Raw genomic sequence first — 11,459 nt, forward strand, 5'->3', positions numbered from 1 at the left:
TGAAATTGAAACCCTAAATGAATAAATCATGGGGGACCCTCAGAGTACCTTGATAATTGAATCCTAGTTCCCCCCAAGTGCTGAAAGATGGCATTGACCTGGATGCAGGAAGGGAAGATATCTATTGTTCAGGAGAGTTTAAGGACGAAAGCAGGTGGGCACCCCAGAGAGTGGCTTATCTCAGGCAGGAGCAGGGGCAGGGGCAGGAGCAGCAGATGACCTGACTATCCCCAAAGCACTAGCAGTGGACAGCTGGCAAAAGGCGATGGAAGGAAACACCCAGCTCATGAGGGTCATCCAGGAAATGCGTTCTGAGATCAACAAGCTAGAAAAGGAGAATAAGGCCCTCCGAGTAGAGCTGGACTTCACTAGCCAGAGGGTCTCTGCTTGGGAAAATAAACTGAAAGGAACTGGAGAAGAGGGAGCCAGAAAACCCAACACTCTAGGAGAAGAGCCAGTCACTGCACCCATAGCCATTCACAGGACGGGCTCAGCGGATTCTGCATTGGCCCTGAAGGAGCCCAAAGGTATCATGCATCTCATGCTGTTTCTCACTTGTGTCCACATTAGCCAGAGAAAGCCCTCTGTTTCTCAAATAGGAGACTGTATTTGCCTTGTATTTTACGTAACAGCCGCTGCTAGGTTTTTAGGTGCAGAGTAGCTAATCAAAGATATCTTGGAGGAGTTTATTTCAGGGCAAAGATATCCCCAAGTAGGCCTGGGGAGAGAAAAAGTGACGACCTCTTTCTAGTCACATGAAAAACGGAATTTCTTTTTAAACCATCTGATTTCAAATGTGCTATTAAAATGTAGTGTGTGAGATGCAAAATTTAAGAGCACAGGCTCTACAGTTAGGAGACCTAGATTCAAATTCTACCTTGACTACAGTGTGCCTGGGCAATCTGCTAAATGTCCCTGGGACTCAGTTTCCCCATCTATAAAATAAGGGTGTTGGACTGAGGTCCCTTTTAGCTTTAGCTCCACAATTCTGTGAACTGGGGCTTGTTCAAGGTCTCACAAAAGCTCTGCAAAGAATCTTACCCATCTTCATGAATACCTTCCTGATGACAATACAGCCTGGTATCTCACTTCTAAGTGAGTGACTTGGTTAATGTGAATACTCAGATACCAAGTGTAGAGTCAGGAGACCTAGGTACCAGTCTTAACTCTACCACTTCACACAGACAGATTATTTAGCCTCTAAGAACATGTTTGCTTGTCCGTAAAATGGGGATAATCATACTCATCATACAAAAGCCTTTTAAAGTGATTTGGGAAGCAGCAGAGAGCAGAAATAGCACTGCATTGGGAGAAAAATTACTCTGTTTTTTTTAATCCTGGCTCTGCTGTGAGACCTTGGGCAAGTCACCACTAGCCTCTCTGGACTTTACTGTCCCCATCTTGGCTAATTGATCTTTAAGGTTCTTTCCAGCTCTTACCTAGCACCAGATGAGATGTGTAGGTAAAATACTCTTCAAAACTGAAAGTTGTATGTCAATATCAGCTATTCATATTACAATCCTGGAATATGTAAATGGGAATTGCTATATACAAATGTGTCTGAGGATGGATCTTGTTTATCTGGGCAGCATAAAGAAATGGATTATATTTATTTCCAGGCATCATGGTATCCTGGAATAAGTATTAGATTTGGCATCAACAGAGTATTTGTTGCTGTTTAGTCATTTTTCAGTCATATCCAACTTTTCATGACCCTTTGGGGTTCTCTTGGCAAAGATACTGGAGTGGTTTGCCATTTCCTTCTCCAGCTTATTTTACAGATGACGAAACTGAGGCAAACAGGGGTAAGTGACTTGCCCACGGTGCCAGCTAGTGAGTTTCTGAGGCTGGATTTTAATTCAAGAAGAGGAGTCTTCCTGATTCCAGCCCAGCACATGATCCACTATCCCACCTATGTGGGTTCAAATCCTTCATCTGACACTTGAGAGCTATGTGATTATGGGTAAGCCCCTTAATCTCTCTGGGACTTTTCAGTAAATCTTAAAATGGAAACAATAATATCTATGGCAACTAACCCACAGGGATCTTGTGAACAGTAAATATGTATACATACACATATATATATTTATAAAATATATCATTTATCTATGTGGGTATGGAGAGAGTGCTTCACAAATTTTAACCTATCACATACACGCCAGTCTTAATACTAAAAATCATCATCATCATCATCATCATCATCAAAGTCAACCATCCACTAAAGTTTTTAATAAAACTCTCTTGGTTACAGGGATAACAAACCCCATCTGTTACAAATAAGGAACAAGTTGCTGACTATAGGGATTATATGAATAAAAGATATAAAGAGATAGAATAATAATAACTAGCATTTATGTAGCATTTTAAGGTTTGCAAAGCATTTTACAAATACCTCATTTGATCCTCACAATAACCCTGGGAGGTAGGTGTTATTATTATCCCCATTTACAGATGAGGAAACTGAGACAAACAGAAGTAGGAATAATGATAATAGCTAACATTTATATCACACTTAATATGTGCCAGATCACTGTGCTGAGCTCTTTCTAAATATTAGCTCATTTGAGCCTCACAACAACCCTGAGAGGTGTTATTATTATCCCCATTTTACAGATGAGGAAACTGAGACAAACAGAAATTAAGTGACTGTCCGGGGTCACACAGTTAGGAAGTATCTGAGGCTGGTGTTGAACTCTGGTCTTCCTGACCCCAGGCCCAGTTCTCCATCTACCATACCACCAAGTTGCCTCTAGCTAGCCTTTTTCTCTAGTAGCAGATACAAAATCCATTGCTTTTCCCAGGATTGTATAGCAAACTAGGGCTAGAAAACAGATTAGAACCCAAGTTACCAGATAAATAGTCTGGAGTGGTCCCACCAGACCAGGCCACTCCCTTCATGTCAGAATGAAATATTCCCTTTAATCAGTAATGTTGGACTTCTGACAAAGTCCAAACCAGAAATTTAATACATTATTTGTGGACTTAATTAAATGGGTGGATTTTATTTTTGTGAATGTCTGCTACACAGGTAATATCATGACCGTTAGACGCTATACCATTTCTTCATCTGTTCATTCTTTTGTGGCCCACGAGCATTGTAAATCGGGAAAAAGACATCTGAGCAGTGGAATTCTAGAAGCCCAGGGAATAATGAAATCACCAGCCTACTCTCCAGTTACAAAGCTAGCCAATGAAGATGGAAAGGGGTTTGCAGCTGATCGTTTTACCAGCAACACCTCTAATAAAAGGATTTTTCAAGACCATGTTTTTAAATTCAGGTAATATATTAAATTGTACATATATGTAGATATACACACTCAACACACGTATATCTATATATATATGCAAACACACTCACAGACACACATCAACATAAACACATACACATACATATGTGCATATTCACATACAAACACATATACATATACATACTAGCAATGTATGGGAGCGCGTAAACCAGTCAACGAGCATTTATTAAGCAATGTGCTAGGCAGCATAATGAATAGAGCGCTGGGCCTGGAGACAGATGACCTGAGTTCAAATCTGTTCATACATTTACTAGCTGAGTGACCTTGGACAAATCATCTAACCTCTGTCTGCCTTGGTTTCCTCAACTGTAAAAAAAAAAAAATGGGGATAATAATAACATCTACTTCCCAGGGTTGTTGTGAGGGACAAATGAGATAATATTTGTAAAGTGCTTAGCAAAGTTCTTGGCATGTAGTAGGTGCTTAATAAATGCTTGTTTCCTTCCTTTCTTCTAAGTACTGGTGATACAAAGAAAGGTAAAAACATGGCTCCTGCCTTCAAGGAGCTCATATTAATGAAATACCACACTATTATAGATACCTCTAAAAGTTGGACCCACCCAACAGAGAATTGAAAATGGTCCTACAGGGACCTTGAGGATAACCACTATGACTAATTCCAACCCAGAAGTCAACTGTGGGGAGTTTTCTGCTTTGACAGAAGTGAAGAAAGGTGATGAACAAACTTCATTTTTCAGTATGACAAGAAACCAGCATTTTAAGAGGATTTTCTGAATCATAGAGTTGTAAGGAACTTGAGGGGTCATATAGTCCAACCCTGCCATTTCACAGATGGGGAAAATGAGGCCCATCAAGGTCAAAATAGGTCATGGAGCTTGGATCTGAACTCAAGTTCTCCCACTCCAAATTCAGAAAACCTGGATTTGGGCTGGCAACTTTCCCTTAAACATTACAGAAAACACCCGTTTGAAAAAAAATGGTGAAGTAGGAAGTTCTATCTTGGCTGTTAAGAAACAATAACACACTGAAATTTCTGCTAATTTGTTACTTCCCAAAGCTTTTGCTGGCTGTTATACAGATGCAAGGTTAGTAAAATGCAGGATACTGTCTGAAGAGTCTGCCTTTAATTAGAGATTATAAGTGTAATATCAGAAGGCTAAGCTAATGTTTGTAGAAATTGATTTTAAAATTCATTTTTATATTGGTTACCTAAAGGGTCAGTTCTCTTTTGCTGAAGAGAGAATTTTTGGAAGATTGGGCTCAATTTTACAGAAAGTCACTATACTGTTTTCAGATTTTATAATTCAATTACTGCTCATAACTAGGAGCTATTTTTTATTCATCTTATGAGAAACTGTTGTTATTGCATTGTGTGTATTGGTTTGGAAAAGAAATACATGGATTGCTCAAACTGTGAACATTCCTTAATTTGAATGACAGGCTTATGCCATGGGTTTTGGGGGTGGGCACAAGTTCTCACGAGACCTCAAGAGAAAGCAAGAAGTCTTCACCAAACTCTTGTTCTTGGCTTCCATTCTAGCAGCATGCTAGACATCCAGAAGAGAAAGAGCTGGCAGAAGGAAATCTCCCCAGGGCCTTCTCATTAAACTATAGACCAGCTTTGTATGATTAGTTCAGACCTTAGTAAATTAGAGGTTAGGTAGGCTTTCGTGCAAAGCCCAGGGATCACAACCACCGTTCATAATCTTGTTTCTTCCAAGTTCCAAAGTATCTCTTTATAAGTAAAATTTTGGAACTCAGACCATTTTAAGTTGGATATTGGCAGTAATTGAAAGGACAAACGAAGTGGTATTCGCATTAAAAATGATTGCCATCTGGGGTTAATATTAATCAGTTAATATATTGTCTGACCACTTTATGTATAAGAGTTAAATGTGACATCTGAGCATTTAAAAGCACAAGTGTAAGTATTATTTTATTAAGCTATGCAAGTCATTTGCTAAGTTGTAGTCATTTCTATTTTTCCAATTGCTTTCCTGGAGGTTAGATGGCCCAAATAATTTAAATCAGATCTTTATCCATCCTACTGATTGGTAGAGCCATTTATCGTAATAATAGTCTTTGAGAGGAATTATGGAGAAATATTGGGAGTCAGTTTACTTGGGTTGATTTTTTCAATCACATGAAGAATCGGACAGTTTTCATCATGAGCTTGTCCTTTTCTTTCTTTGTTTCTCTTCCTCTTCCTTTCCTTTCCTTCCCCTCTCTTCCCTTTTCTTTCCTTCCCTACATTTTTCTTTTTTCTTTTCTCTCCTTCCTTTCTTTCTTTTTTGCCTTTCTTCCTTTCTTCTTTTCCATCCCCTCCCTCCCTTCCTTGAATAATATTCCAATTTGTTCTACTTCAAAGGAAGAAAAGTAAGCTCTATTGTTGAAAAAGTGGAGCAAAACTTTTGGCATATACATAGACAATTTAGTACTTGTGAGCTCTGCTTATTCCTTTTCCTTCTAGAAGGCTTATTAAATGCATTCAAATAAACTTCTTTCTCCTTTTGTCCATTACAAAACCCATTATCTGAAACCTACTGAGCCTCCTTTTATGTAAGCAGTAACCAAATACTGTTTTGACAAGAATAAATCTTCACTTGGGGAAAAACATAAGCCCAGAAATGGAGCCAGCTCCTCTTAGAGTGCCATTCTTCCCAGGAATCCCTCTACCACCCCATCTCCCAGGATTTTTAATTGCCTCAAAGCTCTGCCCTCCCAATTGCTTCAATTTTCCTGCAGAACAGAGTATGCGGACACTTGATTCTCCTGCAGCTCAGAACTCCCAAGCTCAAGTGATCCCCCAGTTTCAGCCTTCTGAGTAGCAGGAATTTATTTCCAGACAGGTCGTGGTACTAAAAGGTCAATCCCCTTGACCCCCAGAGGAAAGTCAAGTTTCAACAACCTGGTTGAAACTCTAGCCCAGGAGAATTGGCACCTACTCCTACACTGATCTCTCTTTCCTCATCCGTAAAATGAAGGGTTCGGATGAACTGAACTCAAGGTCTTCTCTAACTTTAACATTCTGTAAGTCTATGAGAGTGGGTCTCCATTTCCCTCTACCTCCTCTTCATCTCAGTTTCTGTAAGAGTTGAATGAGCCTTACTCAGTGACCTTGGGCTAGTTGCTTAATCTTTAGGAGGTAGTCTCTTTTGTAAAATCAAGGATTTGGACTAGATAACCTCGAGTTTATTCCAACTCTGATGTGATATTTCATGTGTGTAGAGGAGGGGGAGAGCTTGAAATCCTTTTTAAATTCCATCCCTCAAAATATTGCACAGGTTCATAATAGTCTGTGTGCTGTGTACCCTTTAGTGAAGCCTATGGACTCCTCAGAATAATGTTTTTAAATACATAAAACAAAATACATAGAATTACAAAGGAAACCAATCATATTGAAATATAATTATCAAAATAGTTTTTCTTAAAAAAACAACTTCTTAGGACCCAAAGTTGTTTCTTGAACTCCACCCCCATTCTAGTTCCTGGATCCAACTCTGGGGGAGAGAGAGTGAGGCTGACAAGTTTGTGAAGCTCTGCCTCACTTAAATCCAACTCACCCACAAATCAAGACCTCACCTCGTGATGTCATTGGTCCTCTTCAAGAACAGAGGACCAATAACAACAACAGAGGACCAATAACAACAACAGCTTTGTCAGGTCATTGACTGACCGCGAGCTAGGTGACATGTGGAGGAATTCTCAGAGGCCAAAGTGAGACATAATGATCTTCTTTAGCTAGTGAGTTAACCAAGAGTTTTTTATTCTATAACCAATCCTCACTCCCATTCATCACAAAAAAGCAGGCTTCATGAATGCCAAGTGTGAAATTATTCTGGATAACTTAGGGATAAGAGAAGAAGTAGTGGTATCAAATTCAAATAGCAATGGTTCCCTGAGAGCTGCATTTTATTTATTTAATTAAACATTTCCCAGTTACATCGTCATCTGCTCCACCTTTGTCCCATCACCACTACCTATCTCCCCTTTCTTCCCCCACCCCTCTGGCCTTCCCTTGGTAATAGAGAGAACTGTCCTGGATCAGGAATCTGGATGAGGAAGACCTGAATCTCATTCTTGTATTTTATATTCTGGCTGTGTGACCCTGGACAAATCAACATTGGTAGAAAGAATTTCCTCTCTGGGAGTTCCCTACTTGAATGAAGTTTAAAATTCAGTGAAAAAGAAAAACCCGAGTGCTTAGGTTAATGTAAATAGAAAGCTATCAATCGGCCCTCTTCTTGTGGGATGGGATGAGGAGGGTGAGGTGGGTAGCCTCCCTCAAAGTATAGTGACCTGGGTTCCCTGGATCTCTCCCAGGGAAACGATGTCCATCCCCTCCAAAACGAGGGTGCCACGTGCCTTAAGTATGGTTTCTGGTGTTTATCCAAAGTGCAAAAATTCCTAATTATGGCCCTAAGAGGTAGGGAGGTTCTAGTCCATACAGGTGTGAAGAATTAGCAATAACTTTGAATTGAGCCCTTTCCAAGCATACTCTCAGAAGAAGGTTGGTTTGATTTTGTACCAAAATCTATATACTACCATAGTAAGTAAAATAAGAAATGGGCAGAATAATCATCTAAATAATTCTCATCCAAGTCTAATAAATGGACCTATAATTACTTAAGTAGGATGGACATTTCAGTAATTAGCAATTTTTTTTTAAGTATGTTAAGTTCCATGAGGACAAAAAATGAAGAATCTCAGGCTTAGAAGAGATCTCAGAGGCATCTAGCTTAACCCATACATGGATATGCATCCTCCCTACAACATCCAGCCTTTTCCTAAAAACTTCTCTAATAGGAAAAACACTATTCTCCCCCACCCCATACTCCCTCCCCCACTCTTGTTCCATTTTGCTTTTGGAAAGCCCTAATTATTAGAAGGTTTTTCCTAGTCTCAAGCTTCCAACTTCTATCCTTAGCTACTGGTTCTTTCTAGAACCAAGCAGTATAAATCTAGAGTCTAGACCTTCTAGACATAGCCCTTCAAATGCTTATAAAAAAGATTGTGTCCTTCCCTACACACACCCTAAGTCTTCTCTTCTCCAGATTAGACACCCCTATTTTCTTCAATTGATCCTCATTTGGGATAATCTCATGGTTCGTCACCATTCTGGTTACCCTCATAGGATCACAAGCTTGAAGGTTCTCATAGGCTGTTGGAAGGGATGTTAGAGACCATCGAAATATAGTAGAATAGAATTTAGAAATGGAAGGAATCTCAGAATGATCTGGTCTAATCCCCCCATTCTGCACAAACACCCAATAAAGTAAAATGACTTGTCCAAGATCATACATTAAGGTGTGAACTTGAACATGGTTCTCTTTTACATATGAGTCATCATTGCCATTTTCCTGTTTTATTACTGAATGAGTAATCAAAAGTAACTTAGGAGAAGGTGATTTCCCTACTCACGGCCTCAGTTTTGACATCTTTGAGATGAGGAGGTTGGATTCTATCTCTAAATTCATATGATCATAGATTGAGAGCTGAAAGGCCATCTTGTCCAACACCTTCAATTTTCAAATAAGGAAACTGAGGCTCTAAGAGAAAGGCAGTGACTTGCCCAAGGTCAAACAGATGTCAGATTTGAACTAATATCTTCTGACTCCAAAGCTAGTATTCTTTTCACTGTCCCACTCTTCTGTCATTCTATATTTAATAATCCTTTTTTAAAAAGAAAAAATGTAACTACTAATCATTTATTATATTGGATTTGACAAAATGCTATTTTATAATCAAATCAGGCCTGCCTGAGCACTCAGACAAAATCCAAACTTTTCTCTTCTTTCATTCTGCTTTCTTAGGGGCAAGATAAAGGCAGTCAGTTTCCTGTTACCCATGGAGATGTCATCATATTCCAAAGACCCAGATTCATTGGAAAGCACACAAAATCAGAATCCGAAGCAGCTGAGCACCATTATGGAAAAAGACATGTGAGACCAGTGAATTTTTCAAGACCAATTGATTCTGAAGTTGAGAGCCCTAAACTGATTACTTTGTGTGTGTGTGTGTGTGTGTGTGTGTCAGGTTTCTTCTGCAAAGTGCTTTTGGCAAGACACCCCCCAGGAGTCACAAAAGACTTTGTGTCGGATCACTGGCCTCTTGTTTGGCAAGGAGTCCCTGAATCTGTTGAGAACGATGGGTAATGAGATCTGCATAGATCTCATTCTTGTACCCAGAGGCCTGATTTGTGTACTGCTGGCTGCTGCAGCAGGCCTCTTGCTCATAAAATGAGCCGCTTCATGGCATAACGACATGCTCCAAGCTCAGACTGTACTGTCCTTATCTTCCCAGGAGAGGCTATGGATCCCCTTAGACTTGTTCTACCTCTGAAACGATCATGCTTCCCCTACCAAGTTCCATTTTTTGTATTAAAAATATAAAAATAATCATCTCTGTCAGCCATCCCTCTTTCATTCTTCATCAGGTTGTAACCCCAGGGGCAAAGACGTAACTTGAACAACTCATGATGTGGGCCTTGTTACTCTTCAATAAAATGGGAATTAAAACAGCACCTACCTCCCAGAGGTGCTGTGAGGATCAAGAAATAATTGCAAAGTACTTTATATAATGCCTGAAACATAATAGGCAAAATAGATATACATATATAGATATACATACACACACATGTATATGTACACACACATATATGTTATTATTAATATTATCATTATTAATATTACTCAGTGTGTGGGTCCTCTCAGGGAATGAATCCTTTCATGCCAACCTTGTTGAGTCTTTCTAGGAATCACTCCCAAATACACACAGGTGACCCTTAGTTTTTCCTCTGCCCATAACTCCCTGCCCCCCATGCCAATATATGTATTCTTCTCTTTGTGAGTGAGGAATTGACAGTTAACACGTACACCTGCCTTTGACGATGGAAATCCTCCCTTTTGAGAGGTCTAAGGATTCCTTCCCGATATCTATCTTTCTACATTCTCTATTTGCATAGTCACTTCATCTTCTCATTCCCTTTGTTGTTCATCAAATCAGACTCAGTTCCCTGTAATGGACCTCCAAATCCAACTTTTTTCTATTCCAACTCTATTTCAAGCTAATCAGCAAGTACAAGCTTGTTGAGAGTAATAGGGTACAACGGTAAAGGTGGAAGAGTTAGAGCCAGATCCAACTGTCTTCCAGCAGTCTATGAGAACCTTCAGGCTTAAGATCCTATGAGGATAACCAGGACAGCAAAGAACAATGAATGAGATCATCTCATGTGAGGATGAGTTGAAGGAATTGGGGGTGTCTGACATAGAGAAGAAAAGACCGTAGCTCAAATCCAGGTGCTGCCACTAGAGCTGCCTATGTGACCTTTGCAAGTCAGCTAGCCTCTCTGGGCCTCAGTTTCCTCATCTGTAAAATAAGAGAGTTGGACTTGATGGCCTTGAAGGTTCACTCCAGCTCTAAATGTATGATCTCATGATCTATTAGTATCTTTATTGTCTATATTATCCTTAATATGAAGCTTTCATGAAGAGAGGTAGTCCTTAGTCAGGCTTGTGATCCTACTTCTCCTAAAACTTACCTGTGACAAACAGATTCTCTTCACAATCCTAACTGTATTGACTGTAACTCAATAGCAGGTTTATTTTTAGAAAGCTCTAATTATTAGGAGGTTTTTCCTCATATCAAGCCTCCAACTTCTGGCCTTAGCTGCTAGTTCTTCCCCAGTTCTGAAGCCAAACAGTAAAAATCTAGAATCTAGACCCTCTACAACATAGCCATCCAAACGTTTAAAAAGAGATGGCAGGTCTCCCTACACATGCCCCAAGTCTTCTCTTCTCCAGGTTAGATGCCCCCAGTTCCTCCAATTGATTCTCATATGGGATAGTCTCATGGTTCTTCATTATGCTGACATTTGCTCACTCACTTTCCTAATAGCCTTGTACAGCAAGAAAATGTGGCCATATTATTATTATTATTATTATTATTATCATTTTTATTCTTCTTTTAAAGAGAGCAGAGATAATGACCCAAGTTATTTGTTTAGGTCTGAATGTGTGATTGCATCAATGTAGGGAAAACCCCACGTGGGGACTCTCCATGGAGGCAGATCAGCATGTAATTTGTTATCGTACAGAATTGCCTGGAGTACTGAGACAAATGATGTGCTGACAGTCATGCAGCTAGTATGTGCCAGGAACAAGACATGAACCCAGGGCTTTGGGAAGCAAT

At 39.7% G+C, this 11,459-nt stretch overlaps 1 protein-coding gene across 1 annotated transcript; it reads left to right on the plus strand.

The window, feature by feature from the left end:
• Positions 1–265: 265 nt before the first annotated feature.
• On the plus strand, positions 266–9,215 carry CCDC195 (coiled-coil domain containing 195). The gene is made up of 3 exons (XM_078147659.1): positions 266–527; positions 3,029–3,278; positions 9,083–9,215. The coding sequence occupies exons 1-3, from the start codon at positions 266–268 to the stop codon at positions 9,213–9,215; spliced, it is 645 nt and encodes a 214-aa protein (XP_078003785.1).
• Positions 9,216–11,459: the final 2,244 nt, after the last annotated feature.

The sequence above is a fragment of the Phascolarctos cinereus genome, unplaced genomic scaffold (assembly GCF_003287225.1).
Source record: "Phascolarctos cinereus isolate Bilbo 61053 unplaced genomic scaffold, phaCin_HiC Scaffold_7;HRSCAF=346, whole genome shotgun sequence".
Lineage (NCBI taxonomy): Eukaryota > Metazoa > Chordata > Mammalia > Diprotodontia > Phascolarctidae > Phascolarctos > Phascolarctos cinereus.

What these genes read in the sequence shown, in the direction of transcription:
- CCDC195 (XM_078147659.1), top strand. Translation starts at nt 266, where the DNA reads ATGGAAGGAAACACCCAGCTCATGAGGGTCATCCAGGAAATGCGTTCT. An exon ending in GGCCCTGAAGGAGCCCAAAG is followed by an intron (nt 528 to 3,028) that starts GTATCATGCATC and finishes TCTGCTACACAG; the next exon opens with GTAATATCATGACCGTTAGA. An exon ending in GACCATGTTTTTAAATTCAG is followed by an intron (nt 3,279 to 9,082) that starts GTAATATATTAA and finishes CTGCTTTCTTAG; the next exon opens with GGGCAAGATAAAGGCAGTCA.